The following is a 22,467-nucleotide window of genomic DNA, read 5'->3' as shown; positions in this document are numbered from 1 at the left end:
AATCTAATTTAGTCAGAGTGTTCCCTGTGTTGTACCTCTGGTTTATTCATATGGCTCTATTTTCTTTGTCATTGAATTCTCATACTTGTATGATAGAATTTTACTTTTTAGGATTGCCCATAATCACTATGCTATTAGAGTCTTTGGTCATGAAATCACAGTCATAATTTTGAACTTTCAGAAATCTGCTTTTTAGCTTACAGGGTCTGCGGTTGACTGAGCTCAGCCTCTCTTCCCTTACTATTAACAACCCCAATCTGACATTACAGTTTTTCTTCCTTACGTTCCTTTTACTGCCAAATGTCAATCACCTCAACTGTGCTCTTCAGCCTTAAAGAGCAGAATGCTTTGGTTGGAAATAATCTGATTTCAACCACCTTTTGAAGACTGAGTCTTCCCAATTTTTTAAACTTAGTGGTTCTCAGCCTTGGGTGCACATTAGATTTAATTGGTCTGGATTGGGGACAAGGCAGTCAGATTTAGGGCTACCATTGTAACAGAAAAGGAAGCGGCACAGAAATTTTTGTATTACCCAGGTGATGAGAAGGTGTTTTTGTTTATTCATTATCATGTTTTTAATATTTCCTCTTATTATAAGATAGTTTTTCCCACCCACTCTTCATTATTCTTTTTTCTTGGTTCTGTCTTATAGGCCAAATATATCTCGCCAGTAACGATCACAATTGTCATTTTTGTTTTCTAGATCAGCTTTATTGAATTGAAGTATAAGGCATGTGACCCATAATTTAAATTTTTCTACAAATGACCTTAAAAAAGCATAAAAAACAGGTGAAATGAACCTTCATAACATGTTTAACTCACTATATCTAAAAATGTTATCATTTCATCATGTAATATATAATTTATTAGTGAGATATTTATACTCTTTGAAAGCTGGTGTATATTTTACATTTATAGCACATTTCACTTTGGGCTAGCCATATTTCAAGTGTTCATTAGGCATAGGTGGCTAGTGGCTACTGTTTTTTTTTTTTTTTTTTTGCGGTACGCGGGCCTCTCACTGTTGTGGCTTCTCCCGTTGCGGAGCACAGGCTCTGGACGCGCAGGCTCAGCGGCCATGGCTCACGGGCCCAGCCGCTCCGCGGCATGTGGGATCCTCCCGGACCGGGGCACGAACCCGTGTCCCCTGCATCGGCAGGCGGACTCTCAACCACTGCGCCACCAGGGAAGCCCGTGGCTACTGTTTTGCACAGAGAAGTTCTGTGAATAGTTGTCCGCATTATTTTCCCTTAAAATCTGCTATAGAAAATGCCTGTTGATTTGTTCTTTTGTCATGACTTTTTCCTAATTAGAATTAATCCTTTATCTTTTCTCACATAGCACTTTGTTTTATACTTCCATCATAGCATTTTTATTTCCTATTGTTTTTATTATATTATAATAATTGATTGGCCTGTGTGTCTCTCCAACTAAATTGCCAGGTGTTCGAAGGCAGATTTTGTGTACTGTATTCACCTTTGTGCCATCTTTCCCCATCCTCAGCAGTTATCATTGCTTTCTGAGATAGTAAATCATGCAATAAATGTTTATGGAATTGAATTGAATACAACCCATCTCGTGGTGTGTCTACATATTACAGAGGGTTAGTAACTAACTAGGAATGTGGTCGGTATTCCCTCAAGAATAAGGAGAAATTCCGTTTTCAAACATCTAGCCACAAGTCAAGATAGTGTACGTTCTGTTCTGATTTTGTCTACTCACATATGTGTAGCTCTTCTTCTACCAGATGTACCATTTGAATTTCTTTTTATGATTTTCTGTTATGTAGTATTTATTCTTTTTGTTTCAAATTCAGCTTTGCCGTCAATTATACTTATAGATGACTAGCCAGGTAGACTTTGATTTCTAAAATTGTTTTGCTAGTTTATGTATGGTTCTTAAAGCTTTTCACCCAACAGTAGTATTTGTTCCTAAGAAATGGACTGATGATGGAAATCAGGTACAATATCATGTTAACAAACTTGATTAAATAGCAAATTGCAAGGTTGTTGCAATTTTTATTAAAATAAAAGCTCATAGATTGGCTCTGTGTATGTAGGGTATGTGTGGACTCTTTCTGCCTGTAAAGGATTTTCTGTCTTCATCTTCCAGATCTGTTTGTCAAATCATCTCTCTCACCTACACTTCCACCGATCTCTCTAAGACAGGGCTAAGTAAAGACAGATTTTTGTCATGACAAGAGCACAAAGTGACAATAGATTTTGAGTAGTATATAAATTGAAGCTACTTTGTAAATACTCTGAGTGACAAATATTGAAAAAGTACTGCCAGCTTTAATGTTAGAGGAAGTAAGTTTTCTAAATATTGACTTGACAATTACCAGCCTATTAGATGGAGCTAGAGCTTTTGTGATTTGGGAGGGGTGGCAGTGGTGACGGTGGTATACTGCTTCTCACCTTTGATATGTGACTTTATGTAATCAGTGTCCCAAAATCAAGAACACTATTAAGAAGGCATTGATTTTTTTCCTTGCTGATTATAAATGAAACAGCCAGAACTGAAGCATGCCTGCTTTTTGTGATTGTACTAAACTAGGGTTTTCTGATTTCTGTTTGTGTTGGAAAATACCATGGAGGTTTTCATGCAGAACACTTGCTTTACTGAAAGTGGTAGCAGGGTTTCCTGCTTTGCTGCCTGTGAAATAAAGATCATATTAGCTCCTCCTACCATGAATACCAGCTGCTGCGGTGATCAGCCAGTAATTCTGTTAGAAATGCACAGGAAATGTTGGTCTACTCAGTGTAAGGGCAAAAAACAATTTCTGCTTCTTACCTTCCTGCCAGCAGCCAACAGGGAGGCCTAGGGTATATTAGTGCATTTTTACACTGGCATAGGGCCCTAGAATTGGATGCACTGAGTCTTTTTTTGTTTTTAACATCTTTATTGGAGTATAATTACTTTACAATGGTGTGTTCGTTTCTGCTTCATAACAAAGTGAATCAGTTATACATATACATATATTCCCATATCTCTTCCCTCTTGCGTCTCCCTCCCTCCCACCCTCCCTATCCCACCCCTCTAGGTGGTCACAAAGCACCGAGCTGATCTCCCTGTGCTATGCGGCTGCTTCCCACTAGCTAGCTATTTTACGTTTGGTAGTGTATATGTGTCCATGCCACTCTCTCACTTTGTCCCAGCTTACCCTTCCCCCTCCCCATATCCTCAAGTCCATTCTCTAGTAGGTCTGTGTCTTTATCTTAAATGCACTTAGAATACAGGTTTTGACTGCTTCATAGGAGACATTCCAGACATATTTATGCTCAGCAGAACTCTGAAGTTTTTATTCTTATTATCATGGTACTGTGGTCTTTCTGCTTGTTTCTTTTATCTGTAATGTTAGAACTCTTCCAAGGCCACAAATAACTCAGATAAGTTCAACTTGTGCTATAACCTCTTTACATTAATGGAACTGCTTTACTGAAATCCTAAGAAAGATGTTGAAACTCAGGATGTCTGTACAGGCCTGGTAGAATGGAAAGCCACAGTGCTTTCAATAGCCAGTCTATAAAAATCTTCTTGCTACAAGATCAAGGTTTATTTTACTTCTCAATTTTCTTTTCTCAGTGAACCCATAGTTGTGGTTAACTCATTTATCTGAAAGTAAGTCATTTTAAATGCTGTTGGAAGTTTTCATAATGTCCAGAAGTAAATTATAACATAAAATCCAATGATTTTATTATATTACTCATGTTTGTAATTCCATCATTCTGGACCACTGATTTTTAATTGGAAATTTTGGATACTTTCTTCCAGAGTTAGTAGTGGAAGGAACATAGCATTTGGAGGCAAAAGACAAAAACCTGAGTGTAAGTATTAGCTTACTGTGTGGTCCTATATCAAGTCATTTAAGCTCTCTAAATCCCCATTTCTACATGTGATACCATAGGTAAGTATAGCTGCATACATCCCAGCAATATTACTGAGATGACCAAATGTGATATATATCATATCATTTGTAAATTGTAAAGGGCTATTAAAATGTTGGTTATCATTTTTATTATTCTACAACCCTTTCACCCTAAAATCTTCAATACATTTATCTCAGGCTTATAATCCCTTAGTGGCAGGTTGGATATGATAGTATCACTTAAGAATGTATGTTTTGGGGCTTCCCTGGTGGCACAGTGGTTGAGAGTCCGCCTGCCGATGCAGGGGACGCGGGTTCGTGCCCCGGGTCCGGGAGGATCCCACATGCCGCGGAGCGCCTGGGCCCGTGAGCCATGGCCGCTGAGCCTGCGCGTCCGGAGATGTAAAAAGAATGTATGTTTCGTTTTACTGCTGAAAATGTATATATCACCAGATTTTCATACGAAGTTTTCATATTAAAAATGAATAATAATTCCAGCAGGAACAATTTATGTGTAAGCACTGTCCATCTCCTTCTACCCACAAAGTAAAATAACCGCTTTTAGTTTGAGTAGGGAAATTAAATGTTTCTTCTTCTGCTTATATTACAGCTTTATTAAGTGATTCATTGGGTTGATCTCATTTTAAAGTGATTTTAATCTGTTACTTGCTTGAGTTCCCATTGTTGAATTTTCTTTGTAAGAGACTTAAGCAGATTAAATCTCTTACTGCACAAGTGTCTTAAACCTTAGTACTATGGGCTGCATTATGAGTTCATCACTAGAGGTGTTAACTAGGTGAGGCTGGATGGCTAGAAATGTTTTAGGTGGATATCATAGATCATACAAAGCTAAGAATTGGAAAGCTGCTAATTCTGTGATGTGATCCTTACTTGTGTTTATTTTCAAAGTTAGATCATGAATATGCTTATAGATACTTATTTCCTTCAAATATTGCTTGTACCACTTAAAAACTTTGGAAATTCTTGCTAGGGAAAAATCTACTAGAGTAACATATGAAAAAAAAATTTTGTGTGTGTTATCAGTTTTCTAAGCATTTTTTTCTTTTTTCAGTGTTCATAATACTTTATGTTCATCTTGTGTCATTTATCTTATTCTGTCTAATAAATACTAATTTGCTTATTTCTCTAATTCCTCTTTTTAGGTTATAAAATTTTCTAGAGAGATAAGTTATTTAATAATCTCCCTATACTCCATATTAATTTGTACAGAGCCAGACTCAATAAAAACTTCTCAAATTTAATTTATGGTTACTGGTACCTAAAATTGGGGAGAAAGTTGCTCTTGATTAAGGTAGCTTACACTTGGTTTTTCTTCCTATCTGCCAATCATAGAATCTTCTCTCAACAAATGCCATTCTGATTTAGGGTAATTTTCTAATGTAAAAATCCCATTTATACAAACACCATTAAAAGTATCTAGTAACCTAATTTTTTAAAAAGTTCCTCCATTTCACGTATTTCCAAATGGTATCCAATAATACTTGGAAATAATAAAATTTGCCTAAAATAGGTATAGCTTCTCCACCCTAAATGTAAAATCACTAAAGCTAATGTGAGTAACTTGTTTGTGGATTTTTAAGGTTAAAGTACTTCTGGTAATAAAGCATTTGGTAATTTGTCCAGACTAGATGCCAGAAGAGCTCCACTGTCTGATACTTGATATCTTTAAATATTTGGGTTCACTTTGACCAACCTTAGTTTATGAGCATAAACACATAAACTAAGGTTTAGGCCACCGCCTCCTTTCCCCAACATTCTTCCATCCCTGTTGGAAAAAAAAATAGAATCTTGAAAACCAAATGAGTGTGTCTTTTTCTTTAGTTATCTTAAAAATTGTAATGTTTTTAATCAAGGAAACTCATTACCTATGTTAGTATTGGTGAATCACATGTTGTAGTCATCAAATTTTTAATGAGTCTCCATGTATTTTTTAGTTCTAGATTTGTAGGAAGTGGCAGGTGCTGCTTTGGTTAAAAGGCTTTCAAACTGATTAATAGGTTCATCTATAATTTGATTTTTAAAGAAATACATTTATGATAGTGAGAAAATGTTTCCTCTTCATAAAAAATCTGGCAAGACATACTGGCTTTTGCTCAGAATTTGAAAGTATATGGGAAGCAGTTTGGAATATTGAAAAAGTCAAGAAACTAATTCTAGCTCTGGCGCTGTCTTTCGCCGTCCATTTCTTTATATTTAAAATGAGGGAGGTATATTAGGTAATTTCTAAGACCTCCTTCAACTCTACTGACATTCTTTTATTGATAGCATTTATTCGGAAGAAATAGATCTGTTTATGGATTGTGTCAGGATATCAAATGAAGGGATGTAACAAAAGATACATAAATTTTTACCCTTGGACTGTTAAAGAATGGCGACTCTGTGCCCACTCCATCCCCCAAAATGGAGGTTTTGTGTTAAGAGTAGGCAAGTCAAAGATGACTTATGTATTGAAATCTTAAATTACTATCTTCTAAGAGTTTATGAGACTTGTGAGAGTAGCCCTTGTGTGATGATATGGCATAGTATTATATTGTATGCATATGGTATTTTTTTAACATCTTTATTGGAGTATAACTGCTTTACAATGTTGTGTTAGTTGCTATTGTATAACAAAGTGAATCAGCTACATGTATACATATATCCCTATATCTCCTCCCTCATGTGTCTCCCTCCCAACCTCCCTATCCCACCCCTTTAGGTGGACACAAAGCAACGAGATGGTCTCCCTGTGCTATGCGGCTGCTTCCTACTAGATATCTATTTTGGTAGTACATATATGTCCATGCCACTTCCTCACTTCGTCCCAGTTTACCCTTCCCCCTCCCTGTGTCCTCAAGCCCATTCTCTGTGTCTGTGTCTTTATTCCTGTCCTGCCCCTAGGTTCTTCAGAACCTTTTTTTTTTTTTTAGATTCCATATATATGTGTTAGCATACGGTATTTGTTTTTCACTTTCTGACTTCATTCTGTATGACGGACTCTAGGTCCATCCACCTCACTACAAATAACTCAATTTCATTTCTTTTTATGGCTGAGTAATATTCCATTGTATATATGTGACACAACTTTATCCATTCATCTGTCGATGGACACTTAGGTTGCTTCCAAGTCCTGGCTATTGTAAATAGAGCTGCAATGAACATTGTGGTACATGACTTTTTTTGAATTATGGTTTTCTCAGGGTATATGCCCAGTTGTGGGATTGCTGGGTTGTATGGAAGTTCTGTTTTTAGTTTTTTAGGAACCTCTGTACTGTTCTCCCTAGTGGCTGTATCAATTTACATTCCCACCAACAGTGCAAGAGGGTTCCCTTTTCTCCACACCCTCTCCAACATTTATTGTTTGTAGATTTTTTGATGATGGCCATTCTGACTGGTGTGAGGTGATATCTCATTGTAGTTTTGATTTGCATTTCTCTACTGATTAGTGATGTTGAGCATCCTTTCATGTGTTTATTGGTAATCTATGTATCTTCTTTGAAGAAATGTGTATTTAGGTCTTCTGCCCATTTTTGGATTGGGTTTTTTGTTTTTGATTTTGAGCTGTATGAGCTGCTTGTAAATTTTGGAGATTAATCCTTTGCCAGTTGATTCATTGGCAAATATTTTCTCCCAAAATAAGGGTTGTCCTTTCGTCTTGTTTATGGTTTCCTTTACTGGGCAAAAGCTTTTAAGTTTCACTAGGTCCCATTTGTTTATTTATTTATTTTTCATCCATTTCCCTAAGAGGTGGATCAAAAAGGATCTTACTGTGATTTATGTCATAGAGTGTTCTGCCTTTGTTTTCCTCTAAGAGTTTGATAGTGTCTGGCCTTACATTTAGGTCTTTAATCCATTTTGAGTTTATTTTTGTGTATGGTGTTAGGGAGTGTTCTAATTTCATTTTTTTACATGTAGCTATCCAGTTTTCCCAGCACCATTTATTGAAGAGGCTGTCTTTCCTCCATTGTATATTCTTGCCTCCTTTATCAAAGATAAGGTGACCATATGTGCGTAGGTTTATCTCTGGGTTTTTTATCCTGTTCCATTGATCTATATTTCTGTTTTTGTGCCAGTACCATACTGTCTTGATTACTGTAGCTTTGTAGTATAGTCTGAAGTTGGCTATCATAATCTGAAATTTTAATAAACATCTCTAGGTGATTCTGATTCATGTGTTCTAAGATATATACTACAAAATAACGGCATAGGGAAACGATACCCCAATAATGGAGTTAGGTATCCAGACTGATATGTCTACTTAAAAAAAAAGATAAACAAATGGATAAATCGTTAGCCAGGCTCATCAAGGAAAAAAGAGAGAAGACTCAAATCAATAGAATTAGAAATGAAAAAGGATAATTAACAACTGACACTGCAGAAATACAAAGGATCATGAGAGATTACTACAAGCAATATATGCCAATAAAATGGACATCCTGAAAGAAATGGACAAATTCTTAGAAAAGCACAACCTTCTGGGACCGAACCAGGAAGAAATAGAAAATATAAACCGACCAATCACAAGCACTGAAGTTGAGACTGTGATTAAACATCTTCCAACTAACAAAATTCCAAGACCAGATGGCTTCAGAGGTGAATTCTGTCAAACATTTAGAGAAGAGGTAACACCTATCCTTCTCAAACTCTTTCAAAATATAGCAGAGGGAGGAACACTGCCAAACTCACTCTACGAGGCCACCATCACCCTGATACCAAAACCAGACAGAGTTGTCACAGAAAAAGAAAACTACAGGCCAATAACACTGATGAACATAGATGTAAAAATCCTCAACAAAATACTAGCAAACAGAATCCAGAAGCACATTAAAAGTGTCATCCATCATGATAAAGTGGGGTTTATCCCAGGAATGCAAGGATTCTTCAATATACAGCAATCAATCAATGTGATACATCGTATTAACAAACTGAAGAAGGAAAACCATATGATCATCTCAATAGATGCAGAAAAATCTTTTGACAAAATTAAATACCCATTTATGATAAAAACTCTCCGGAAAGTAGGCACAGAGAGAACTTACCTCAACATAATAAAGGCCATATATGACAAACCCACAGCTAACATCATTCTCAATGGTGAAAAACTGAAACCATTTCCACTAAGATCAGGAACAAGACATGGTTGCCCACTCTCACCGCTATTATTCAACATAGTTTTGAAAGTTTTAGCCACAGCAATCTGAGCAGAAAAAGAAATAAAAGGGATCCAAACAGGAAAGAAGAAGTAAAACTCTCACTGTTTGCAGATGACATGATACTATACATAGAGAATCCTGAAGATGCTACCAGAAAATTACTAGAGCTGATCAATGAATTTGGCAAAGTGGCAGAATACAAAATTAATGCACAGAAATCTCTTGCATTCCTGTACACTAATGATGAAAAATCTGAAAGAGAAACTAAGGAAACACTCCCATTTACCATTGCAAAAAAAGGAATAAAATACCTAGGAATAATCCTATTTAAATAGACAAAAGACTTTTATGCAGAAAACTATAAGACACTGATAAAAGAAATTAAAGATGATACAAACAGATGGAGAGATATACCATGTTCTTGGATTGGAAGATTCAACATTGTGAAAATGAATATACTACCCAAAGCAATCTACAGATTCAGTGCACTCCCTATCAAACTACCAATGGCATTTTTCACAGAACTCTAACAAAAAATTTCACAATTTATATGGAAATACAAAACACCCTGAATAGCCAAAGCAATCTTGAGAAAGAAAAACAGGACTGGAGGAATCAGACTCCCTGACTTCAGACTATACTACAAAGCTACAGTAATCAAGACAGTACGGTACTGGCACAAAAACAGAAATATAGATCAATGGAACAGGATAGAAAGCCCAGAGATAAATCTACGCACATATGGTCACCTTAGTTTTGATAAAGGAGGCAAGATAATAAAACGGAGAAAAGATAGCCTCTTCAATAAGTGGTGCTAGGAAAACGGGACAGCTACATGTAAACGAATGAGATTAGAACACTCCCTAACACCATACACAAAAATAAACTCAAAATGGATTAAAGACCTAAATGTAAGGCCAGAAACTATCAATCTCTTAGAGGAAAACATAGGCAGAACACTCTATGACATAAATCACAGCAAGATCCTTTTTGACCCACCTCCTAGAGAAATGGAAATAAAAACAAAAATGAACAAATGAGACCTAATGAAACTTAAAAGCTTTTGCACAGCGAAGGAAACCATAAACAAGACGAAAAGACAACCCTCAGAATTGGAGAAAATGTTTGCAAATGAAACAACTGTCAAAGGATTAATCTCCAAATATACAAGCAGCTCATGGAGCTTATTATCAAAAAAACAACCCAATTAAAAATGAGCAGAAAACCTAAATAGACATTTTTGCAAAGAAGGTATATAGATTGCCAACAAACAAATGAAAGGATGCCCAACATCACTAATCATTACAGAAATGCAAATCAAAACTACAATGAGGTATCACCTCACACTGGTCATAATGGCCATCATCAAAAAATCTACAAACAATAAATGCTGGAGAGGGTGTGGAGAAAAGGGAATCCTCTTGCACTGTTGGTGGGAATGTAAATTGATACAGCCATTATGGAGAACAGTAAGGAGGTTCCTTAAAAATAGAACTTCCATACAACCCAGCAATCCCACTACTAGGCGTATACCCTGAGAAAACCATAATTCAAAAAGTGTCATGTACCACAATGTGCATTCCAGCTCTTTTTACAATAGCCAGGACATGGAAGAAACCTAAGTGCCCATCGACAGATGAATGGATAAAGAAGATGTGGCACATATATACCATGGAATATTTCTCAGCCATAAAAAGAAACAAAATTGAGTTATTTGTAGTGAGGTGGATGGACCTAGAGACTGTCATACAGAGTGAAGTAAGTCAGAAAGAGAAAAACAAATACTGTATGCTAACACATATATATGGAATCTAAAAAAAAAAAAAAGGTTCTGAAGAACCTAGGGGTAGGACAGGAATAAAGACGCAGACATAGAGAATGAACTTGAGGACACGGGGAGGGTGACGTGTAAGCTAGGACAAAGTATGAGAGTGGCATGGACATATATACACTACGAAATGTAAAATAGCTGGTGGGAAACAGCCGCATGGCACAGGGAGATCAGCTCAGTGCTTTGTGTCCACCTAGAGGGGTGGGATAGGGAGGGTGGAAGGGAGATGCAAGAGGGAGGAGATATGGGGATACAGGTATATGTATAGCTGATTCACTTTGTTATAAAGCAGAAACTAACACCTTTGTAAATCAATTATACTCCAATAAAGATGTTAAAAAAATAAAAATAAGTCTATTTAACTCTTAATGTAGTTGGCATATAGTACTAAAAGCAGAGTATATAACCTAATCACCCATGTATAATAAATAGTGGCTATATAACTGTTTCAATTAGAAATGTCAAGTTCACATCTGTTATTGGAACAGTCTTTTGCAATGTGCATGAGAAATTTCCCCCAACATCAAGCCCCTGTAGTTTGCTGTTATAATCAGGAAAAGGAGTTTCAGTATGAGGGTGACTTCGAGTTGCAGCTGAGTGGGTTAGGATTTCTAACCGGAAGGACAAGGTTAGTTGTTTGTTAAGGATTGGGGAAGGTACACTGGTAGTGATTGGAGTAAAGGAAAGCGCGGAATGATGGGACGGAGGCTATCGTACATTTTAATTCATAGTCTCCGATGGCTGAACATTGATAAACATTATTTGGTATTTACATCACATAAAAATTTCTCTTATTTGATGAGAAGCGTAACCCCTTATTGTACATAAATGCTGAGCTATCTACATATGTTAAACTAATTACTATTTGTTTTTCTAAGCAGTTCAGCTTCATGCCAGAGTAAAGGATAGTTCTGGATGGCAGACATCATCTATTGTCTTCTTGTCCTACAGGTTCTTATTTTGGAGGAGTATATTTTTCTGGCTCTAGTACCTCAATTCCTCATATGAGTGAATGAAGTTGTTACGAGTGGCTATTTAGGATACCTAGGCTGTGGGAACAACTTTTGTGGTAAAGCTTGGAGCTATTAGAGACTGAGCTACTAGTGATGAAATAGCGGAAGCAAAGAAAAGAAAGGTGGTAAAAGACAGTATGTATTTCATGCTCATGAATGCAGAAGAGCAAGGGACTTTAAGTAGCAGGCATCTTTGGCTAGTTGCCGAGGTCTTTGCTAATATAGATTGAGAGGTAATTTCTTATAAGTGATGTTAGGAGAGAAAATGAGTTCCTTAGAGCTGAAAATCATATTACAGGGAAGTTGTATGGATTTCTTTTTCATTTATAAAAAGACATTTTTTGGGCTTCCCTGGTGGCGCAGTGGTTGAGAGTCCGCCTGCCGATGCAGGGGACACGGGTTTGTGCCCCGGTCCGGGAGGATCCCACATGCCGCGGAGCGGCTGGGCCTGTGAGCCATGGCCGCTGGGCCTGCGTGTTCGGAGCCTGTGCTCTGCAATGGGAGATTAAAATTATAAGTATTTGCTCATTTTGAAAAGTTCAAACAGAAATGTATACAATAAAAGATGAAAGATTCCCCAGAGGTAACCATTGTTTGCAATTTTGTATATATCCTTTCAGATGTTTTTCTGGTAGTTGTTTTACAAGTTTGGATTATTGAATTCATTTGAGCTATAAGTCAGAGTCTGGTTTTCAGGTTCATATTTAATGATTTTCCTCCCCTTTTCTCTTCCTTATAGGCTTGCTATGGGTGTTCTCCAGGATCAAAGTGTGACTGTAGTGGTATAAAAGGAGAAAAGGTAAGATATGAGATGAGCCTTAAAAAACTTGGAAAACCAATAGAATCGTGATTTTAATATTTTTTTAAAAAAAACAGGGCTTGTACCTCAGCATCTAATTAAATAAAATGAATTTTACTCTACTGCTTATTTTAGATTGCTTTAAGGGTTAGACTATATCTCAGAGATCAGCAAACACTTTCTGTAAAAATACATATGGTAAATAATTTAGCCTTTGTGAGGCACATAAGGTCTCTGTCACATAATTTTCTCCCTTTTTAAAAGTAGCCCTTTAATAGTGTAAAAACATTATTGGCTCTTGTACTATACAAAACAGGGATCTGACTGAATTTGGCCTGAGAGCTGTAGTCTGCCAACCTCTGATGAATCTTGTTGCAGTCAATGACTTAATAGGCAAAAGAATGCAAAATTCTTAAGGAACCAAACATTTATCAGGCTACTAATCTGTGTTAGTTACCATACAATTTCATGTGTTTCATGTATTTTTATCTAATCCATTTAAGTTAAGGATGGTCTATCTCTGTTTTCATCTCACTTTAACCACAACAGCATCCCTATTATATAGATATGATGATTACAAAGTAAGTATTGGTGATGATTAAATAACATAAACCTAGCCACTATGAATCAGTGACTGACATTGAAAACAGAAGATTAAAAAGGGATAGTGAATTGTGGCCAAAAAGGAATTGTACTAGGAGGAAGGTGATCATACCCTAGTCTTCACTCTTTGGGGCTCAGTGAATATTTTTGAATGAATTATTGAATATTACTAATGATATATGAAAAAGTTTGGGATAATATCTCAAGAGCATATTCCATTTAGGCATATAGAAAGGTACACTAGCATACTAAAGGTGTTTAAAAGTCCTGGAGTAAAGAAACCTATTTGTTTGTTTTGCAGTGCTGTATTTCCAAGCTCTATTTAACCATTTAACCCACTTTGCTTCCTTCTAACGGAACACCTATTAATGATAATTGAAGAGTGTTATACAGAACGCTTATTTGAATAACATTAGCTTGAGGGGAATAGTTTTATAGTAAAGCTACTTTCTGTAGCAGTAAAAACACCAAGAGGGATTCATTTCTGATATTAGCGGAATGACTTTTATCAGATTAACTCTCCTTAAGATAAGTAAACACTCTGGACAAAATATAACAACTATTTAATAGTACAGGAGAGTGGCCAAAGTAGGAAAAAAGTAGAGAGGAGTCTTTTAAAGAAGGGAAGTACAGTGGGCAAGTTTGCACTTATGTGCCTTTTCTCCTGGGTGGGCGCTTCAGTCTGCAGGGCAAAGGATGGCAAGAACCCAGACAGAAAAACAAAGTCTCAGTGGCTTGAGAATTCCAGGACAGAATTGAGGATGCCAGAATGGCTGGAAAATGATGGGAGATATGCTGGAATGGAGGGAGTCACAGAATGGAGAGACCAAAAATCTGCTTGTAAATGCAGCCCAAATACTTGGTTGGACCCTGGACTTTATATGTATAGGGGAGGATTCATGCAACCCAGCAAGAAGGAACAGCTGGAAGCCTGCAATAAGTGAACACAGACTTAACTGCTGTCCATTGAAAGGAAAACAGAGTTTTAAGTGTTAGTTCAGCTGAGTTAGCTATTTCCTAAAACAAAAGTTCAATACTTTTTAGACAATATAAAACAATCCAGTATGTGTACATATTAATAACTACAATATCCACTATGCAATTAAAACTTACTAGACGTGAAGTAACAAGTAAAAGCGACCCATGGTCAAGAAAAAGACCAATCAATGAAAACTAACTCTGAAATAACACAGATGTTAGAATTCTTAGACAAAGATTTAAAGCAGATAGGATAAATATATTTGTTGATTTAAAGGGAACTCTGTGAATAATGAATGAACAGATAGAGAATCGCAACAGAGCATTGGAAATTGTGAAATAAAAAGAAGGGAAATCTAGATTTGAAAAGCAAAATATAAGAAAGAACAGTTTACCAGGTGGGCTTTTAACAGCAGAATGAAGAACACTGAAGAAAGATGGACAAATAATGAGAAATACACGTTACCTAAAACTAAGTAACTAAATGAAGCAAAATATGACTAGCCCTATATCTACTAAGGAAATTGAATTATCATACTCTTCCCACACACACATAAAAATTCCAGTCCAGAAGTTTTCACTGATGAATTATGTGAAACATTTATGTAAGAGACAATATCAATCTTGCATAAACTTAGAAAATGGAAGTGTAAGGCCAACTGGCCCGAGGCAGGGGAACGCAATCAGACTCACAGGTTGCATCAGACCGAAACTTTCTGGACCACCAGGTTCCAGAAACTGACCTGGAGACTTTCCGGACCACCCAGTTCCAGGAACTGACCTGGGGACTTTCCACCCGGCCCAGGCTTCCCGCCTTTCGAGGGGCGGGACTAACGGTCCCAAGACTGATGCGACCGGCACCAGATATTGCCACGATACCCGGAAAGACCACCAAATAAGGAATACCCTGCGCCCTCCCGGATTCACCACACCCCTTTCCCTTCTTCCTCTATAAATGCTGCCCAAACCCTCGCCCGGGCGCGACTTCTCTGGCCCCTTTCTCTCGGACCAGTGAACCTCGCCCGGGAGCGTTCCCAAATAAAGCTTGTTTAAGCTCTCCTCCGTTTCTTGGTGCCGTTCCTTACAGGAAGCATTCGGGCTGATGTCCAACTAATTTTATGAAACAAATATGCCCTAATACCCAAGCCGGACAAAGATAAAATTTTAAAAATCATTAAACTATAGCTCATTAACATAGATGCAGAAATGAAGAACAGAATTTTAGCAAATCAGATCCAATGGCATATAAAGTGGATAATGTGTTCTTACCAAGTGGGGTTTATGCAGGAATGCATGGTTGGTTTAACATTTGAAAACCAAAATTATAATTCATATTAAAAGACTAAATACAATTTTTTTTTTTTTTGCGGTACGCGGGCCTCTCACTGTCGTGGCCTCTCCCGTTGCGGAGCACAGGCTCCGGACACGCAGGCTCAGCGGCCATGGCTCACGGGCCTAGCCGCTCCGCGGCACGTGGGATCTTCCCAGACTGGGGCACGAACCCGCATCCCCTGCCTCGGCAGGCGGACTCTCAACCACTGCACCAGCAGGGAAGCCCCCTAAATACAAGTTTTAAACATGAATAAGCCTACCATGTAACTATCTCAGCAGATGCAAAGAAAGCATTTACGAAAATACATCATGGATTTTTTTTTTTTAAGGCAAGGCTTTACTGAGGCCCCTGCTGCAGCAGGGGTAGGGGTGCATCCAGGGATCGGGCCAGAGGGGTGGCTTAGGTGTTTTGCCCACCCCTCTGGTGGTGGTGTGTGCAGGGGGCATGCTCAGTACCCTGCTTTTGCTCCTGACACCCTGTTTTTGCTCCAGGCTCTTCAAAAGTGGCAGTTGGGTTTTTTGATCTTTTGTATCTTTTGGGGTCCAGAATTTGCCCCAACTGCACATGCGTGCAGTTATTTTTAGTCCCATATAGTTTCTTTGTGTGTTGTTTTCCAGGAGAGCTGTGTCCAGGTGCAAGCATTGCAACACTGTAGCAAAGGGTCCCAGGTCCCAGCCTGTTTCTTTTTTTCTTTTTTAACATCTGTGTGATATTCAAGTGGAGATGTTTAAGATAGTTGGCCCTGTGAGCCCAGTTTTTAGGGAAAAATGTGTTGATGTTTGAGATTTCCCAGGGAACGGGGGGAGAAAGGGTCAAAAAGGGCCTCCAGAGAAATACCAATATTTAAAGGACAGGCAGGGGGAGAAGAATATTATTCCATAAAGAAAAATAAGACTGATTTTTATTCAAATATGGGCAGGCAGCATAAACCAGGTTTTTTTAAAGTTTGACCTTCAGAAATAGATGTTCTACACCATTTTCTGTGTTAGTGAGTGTGAGAAAATTACAGTAAAATCTAGGTAGCTGTAAGGATTAAATAATTGCCTGACAACCAGTAGCAAAGGGTAGGCACATAACAAATGTCAGCCTTCCCTGCCATCTGTATTAGGAATTAGGTAGAGGACCCTCCTGGCACCCTCTCCTCATGGAAGCCTTCTATAGTTTCTACTGCAGGAAACTTTCTACCTTTCAAAGGCTGGGGATTGCTATTGCAATTCTTTTTGCTACTTTCCAGTAATTGCCCTTCTGTCTTCTGTGGTATAATATTGCTCTGTCAGCTAGATAGGACTACAACATCGTTTGACTATAGTGTGAGATTTCAGGACAAGTATCTGGTATAGGTATATGGTTTTTAATAATCCCAGCACAGTTAAGCTTTTTAGCACTCTCTACTTTCAGTTTCTAGTGTATTCCTCTCATATCTATAGCCTGGGTAGCAGTTTTGCTTCTGAGAAAATATAGCTCTCTTCAAGCATTATTCTCAAGTTTTGGCAGAGATATGCTCTAAATACTAGCGGAGATCCCAAAACGTAGCTGTGTTTTCCACTTATGGAAATATACTTGAACTAGATTGTCTTTTTCCTTCTAGCTTACTTTCTGACTGGCACTTGTGGTCAGATTTCTACTACCCGCTCTGCCAATATGGGCTATGTAATGATTTGAGCCAATCCAGCTCTAAAATTTTTGAATCTTTTATTTTTCTTCTCTTGTTCTATTTCCTTCAAAATGATGACATTGAGATTGATGGATACTAAATTATCATAATTCTATGAGCAATTAAAACAATAAAGAGATATATTTATAGAAAATAGAGAGAAAATGCTGTAATATGTCAATAATAATTATTGGCAAAGCTACAGGAATGTTTAGGCCTACCTTTAACTGGCTAACATTTGCTTCATTTGCTTTGAAGTAATAAGTGAGAACTGATCAGAAGTAGCCTTTTCAAAGGGCTTATATTTATTGTAGGATGCTTCAACATGAGAAGTTATTCAATACAAGATCATCTAAGCTATCTAGGCTAAACTTAGTATTTACCCCCTGTTGCCACACACACACAGACACACACAGATACACACACATACACACACATACTGGGGTTATGAATGAAAGTCTATTGTACCTTAACCTCCAAGGGTAAGTGCTTCTAATGGCCCATTAGTCAGTTGCCTTGTAGATATGGATGCTTTCTCTTTCTCAGGTGCTGCCTAGGTTGTCACTGTGGATGGGATCTGGGGAGAAGAGGGTTCCCAGAACAAGGTCTAGAGCCTCTGGCCGGAGACTCCACCTTCAAGCCTTAGGAAAGTAGAGGAACTGCTTGCAGCACTGCAGTTGGAAGCACATGCTACGGAGCTGTGAGCCCTTAGGGTTCTTAAACTTAACAGTGATGAATTTGCTTTCTGTGACTGGATCCCCTAGAGATGTTAGGGTTCACACTCTTAATATAAATTGACTGTATGCAAGTTAACTAACCCTAATGTGTCTATCTAATGGTATATTAGTATACATGGTCACCCTGCAACACCCACCTATCTGGTTGTATAGATATGCACATCAGGCAGCCTTTCCTGATAGATGGTGATAAGATGTAGACCTAGTAGACCCTCACTAGTAGGTAGACAGCCCTCCTGTGCTGGTGTTGATAAGTGCTGTGGTCAGAACTGGGACTTGAGTCACAATTGCTGGTGGTTTTTTCTTTTCCTCTACAACAAACATTGATTCCTTTTTGTATTGATTTTACAGTCAGAGAAAAATATAAAAATTTTGATGTTATAGAGCCTTTTTCTAGCTAACTCATCGCTAATCAGCAAATGAATTTCCATTCTGAATAATCCTGCAACTCTGTACTCCACAGCAAACCTGAAATCTTCTCTGATGTTTTCCTTTTGCACTTCTTCATCCCTGCACCATACTTATTTCATGTAACCCCTTCATTCCTGTTTTCCTGGATTTATTGCCATCTTCCCTGTTAAATTCTTGATGTCAGTATATATAAACTTCATTTCTGATAAGCTTTTTACTTTTACGAGAAAGCAAGAGATTACATTACCAAATATGATATAAATTCAGAGTGATTTGTATCTTTCCACTCCTATCTTACAGGTTTCTCCATGTTAGTGGACACTCTGAACTTAGCATAATTAAATTAATTTAGTCTTCTCTAGATAGTCATTTGATGTTTTTGAATCTCAACCATGTTTGTGCTTGAAAATTCACAAATGACTTTATCTTTCATTCTTGTTCAATTGCAGGGGGAGAGAGGATTTCCAGGTTTGGAAGGCCATCCAGGTTTGCCTGGATTTCCAGGTCCAGAAGGGCCGCCAGGGCCTCGGGGACAAAAGGTATGTGCCAAATTACCAACCAGTAATACCAAAGGAATTAAGCCATCTTAATGTGGGACAGGTGTCAAATCAATTAAAAAGTTACTGAATTATAGCCAGAAACTAATATTTAAATAAAACAATAGAATGGCCAAGAATCTATACTTCATTGTTGTTGTTTTTTTAAAAAAGCTGAATATTACTGCTGTATTCAAATGCTTTTGGAAGCTGTTAATTGTGTGTGGTCATTGGGATCCTTAACAAAAATTAAGTCCTGTCAGGAGCTCAGCTGAGCTGGAGAGAGCTTAACTGCCAGGTGTCAGAGTACTGATTAAGACAACAAGCCAACATGAAAGTAACAGTCAAGGCTTTAGTCACTTAACCGTGACAGTGTGTATAAGCAAAACATAAACCAGAGAAAGCGTGGACTCCCCCACTCTTCCATTATTCCTCATGGAACAGTGCCAGTGAGGGTGAAATGGATAAGCACAGACACAGGGAATTGTTTCACTGCTCAGGGAGCTTGGAGCAAAAAACTGCTGTTTTTTAGTATACCTGACAGCGGGATGAAAGAAGGGAGGGGGGAAGGGCTAGGAGTGGAGAACTACTGAGTCAGAGTACAGAAAAAATGTCCTCAAGGTTCCCCCTCTCTGAATGAAGACGTCTTCACCAAGGTTCCACGTAAAGAGGCCTTTCAGTGCAGATACGCATAAGAGCATGACCAGCCAGGGGGATTGACTCCTTTACTACAGTTCCCTTCAGAGACTGACATGCATTGGCTGTGCGCTAATTCTGGTGTGGGATGGGCAGCTTTCCTCTATGAGGCTTACCATATGGTTGGGCCTGAAAAATCACACATAGGTCTTTAGCCAGGAGCCAGACTCCTCGGTTCCATTTCTTGATTTTTCAGGACCCAAATGAGAAACATAGGTTACTTCAACATGGACCTGAATGGGTCGGGCTTTGAGGAGTTATGTCAAAAAATAGGTAGTTAATCTGAGGCTCCAGTGGATCATGGTCATGATCAAAATTATTCCAAGCAGGACAATCAGGCCTGCCTGGAGGAGTGAGTGTAACCATAAGCTCCAAACATTACCAAGCCAGGAATAGATGGGGTTGGGTGGTGAGAGACATGTCTACCAGTTTGTCAAATTTACAGTGGCGGCAGCTATCTGAGACAGGTGTATCAATGAATTTGGTGAGGTGGAAGTCACACAGGCTACTCTGTGGGAGAGAAAGAAGGAGACAATATATCCTTACACTCTCCCTCTCCTGTACCCAGGCTCATAGATCCAAAGGTGCTGTTATCCTGTCAGTTGGCAATACTTTTCCTCATTGACTGCTGTGTGGGCAGTTTCTCCTATACCACGAGCAAGGATAGCATCTTATATGCATGTTAAGATATAGGATGTGAAGAGATAATAGTGAATTTTAAGATTGGGAAAAGCTTCTGTTTTTTTTTTTTTTAATGGCTCTTTGACTGATGAACTGATATATGAAAGGGCCAGTTCTGTTCATTTTCCTGGAAAATAATAGTGGTTTAGAAACCCTTTTTTCCTAATTTTATTTCATGGAATAGTGGTACATCGTGTCATTAGAGCATTAAGGAAATCAAATGGATACTCATCAAGTAGTCCTCTGAGTAAAGGGGGAAAATTAATTTAAACGCACAAATACTTTTTAACACTTAACTATACCATAGCATAGATTGTGGGAATAGGCTTGAGCATGATCTCTGAGGAGGTGGCAGTACACCAAGGAAGTTTTATTAGATTCAAGAGCAGAAGGGACATGTGCTAAATTTCCTGAGTAGAACTTTACACTGAGGAAAAGGCAAGACTCTAAATGACTGCATAAAATTTAAGTAGATGGGCCATACAACAGAATTTCCTATGTCCAATGAGGTGCAAAATAGCAGAATGTTTCTTGTGCACCCAGAAATAGCAGAAGGATCTGAAAGAGTCAAGTGGGTAGAACTGAGCACTAACTCAGCAGCAGTCCATGTAGACTGCTGGCATGGGACATCTCAATGGATTCCAGCTTGGACTAGACTGTCCCACCCCTCAGCGTCTCAGAACTGCTTAAGCCCTCCATAGCTTAGGCACAGGCTTGTGAAAATGAGGTGGGAAGTCCAATTAACTGAGGTTAAGTTTCAGCCATCTTAGTGAAATGGGTGCTTTGAAATAGAAATTAAGTTGAACCATAGAAAAATAAAGTTACATTTCTTGTATCTGAGTTTACCTGGGATTTGGGGCTGAGTTTCTTGCACACTATGCTCAGTGAGAGGTGGCAAGTCTAATAAAGATTTAGGTCAGATTAAAAAGAGCTTCCCTGGTGGCGCAGTGGTTGAGAGTCCACCTGCCGATGCAGGGGACACGGGTTCGTGCCCCGATCCGGGAAGATCCCACATGCCACGGAGCGGCTGGGCCCGTGAGCCATGGCCACTGAGCCTGCGCGTCCAGAGCCTGTGCTCCTCAACGGGAGAGACCACAACAGTGAGAGGCCCATTTACTGCAAAATAAATAAATAAATAATAAAAAAATTTAAAAAAAAGAGCTAACTACATCAGATTTTTTGAAATAGTTTAGCATTAACTGGGACTATTGTACAATAGTATGATAATTTTTAAATGTGTGGTTGTATGCAGTTTAAATTTAGAAAGCAATCCAGTCTTTTACTGTGATTCCATTTCTATATCCATAAAAGGAGGAGGTTTGACTGCTTTCTAAACTTTGGAGATTTTGAATTAGAAGCACTTTCTGCTTCTATCTTCAGTATGACTTCATGCTCCCCAACATAGCTGAATTTATACTTTTTATGTGATTGGGTATTCGGGCATATGTGTATGTGTTAACATACATACCAAGTCAAAAATTTTGTAGGACTATTCTTTAATCTGTATACTCATATGTGAAAGTAAATATATATAAAACAAATATATATAGGAGTGTATATATAAAGATTGCCAAAGGATTTCTTTATTCTTAAAAATAAAATTTAATTGATTTTCAATAGATAATATATTCATTTTGTTAAAAAAAACTAACATAAAAGGGTATACAATGAAAAAAATCTCCTTTACACTGTGTCCATTAGCCACTGAGTTCTACATATTCCTAATGGGCATCCACTTATGTTATTTTCTTGTGAATATGCCCAAGAATTTTTTATGAATATGTGTGCAGATATAAATATATACATGCACATACATGCATATACACACATACACACTTTTACCTCCCTTTGTTTATGAAATGGTATCCAACACATTGTTTGACCTTTGTTTTTCACTTGATATACATTGTAGGTATCCCATATCAGTATACACGGAACCTCCTCGTTTTTTATAACTGCATTGTATTATATTGTGTGTATAAACCATAACTCATTAAGCCAGTTCCCTATTGATGATCATTTAGGTGGTTTTCAATTTTTTGCTACCACAAACAGTGCTGCTATGATGTACAATTTAAATAGATTTTCTTTCCCCAATAAGGGATTATCTCTAAGATTACTAGAGTGATTTTGCTGGATCAGAGCATACATGTATTTATATATTTTTGTGGATA

At 37.9% G+C, this 22,467-nt stretch overlaps 1 protein-coding gene across 1 annotated transcript in view; it reads left to right on the top strand.

The window, feature by feature from the left end:
- COL4A5 (collagen type IV alpha 5 chain) overlaps positions 1–22,467 on the top strand; it is a 218,194-nt gene that overhangs the window by 83,144 nt on the left and 112,583 nt on the right. Inside the window, exons 2-3 of the mRNA XM_060137786.1 lie at positions 12,605–12,664; positions 18,830–18,919. Of these exons, the coding sequence (XP_059993769.1) occupies positions 12,605–12,664; positions 18,830–18,919 (150 nt within the window). The remainder of the gene's footprint in view (positions 1–12,604; positions 12,665–18,829; positions 18,920–22,467) is intronic.

The sequence above is a fragment of the Lagenorhynchus albirostris genome, chromosome X (assembly GCF_949774975.1).
Source record: "Lagenorhynchus albirostris chromosome X, mLagAlb1.1, whole genome shotgun sequence".
NCBI lineage: Eukaryota > Metazoa > Chordata > Mammalia > Artiodactyla > Delphinidae > Lagenorhynchus > Lagenorhynchus albirostris.
The sequence above is the reverse complement of the archived record's forward strand: the minus strand, read 5'-3'. Positions and strand labels throughout refer to the sequence as shown.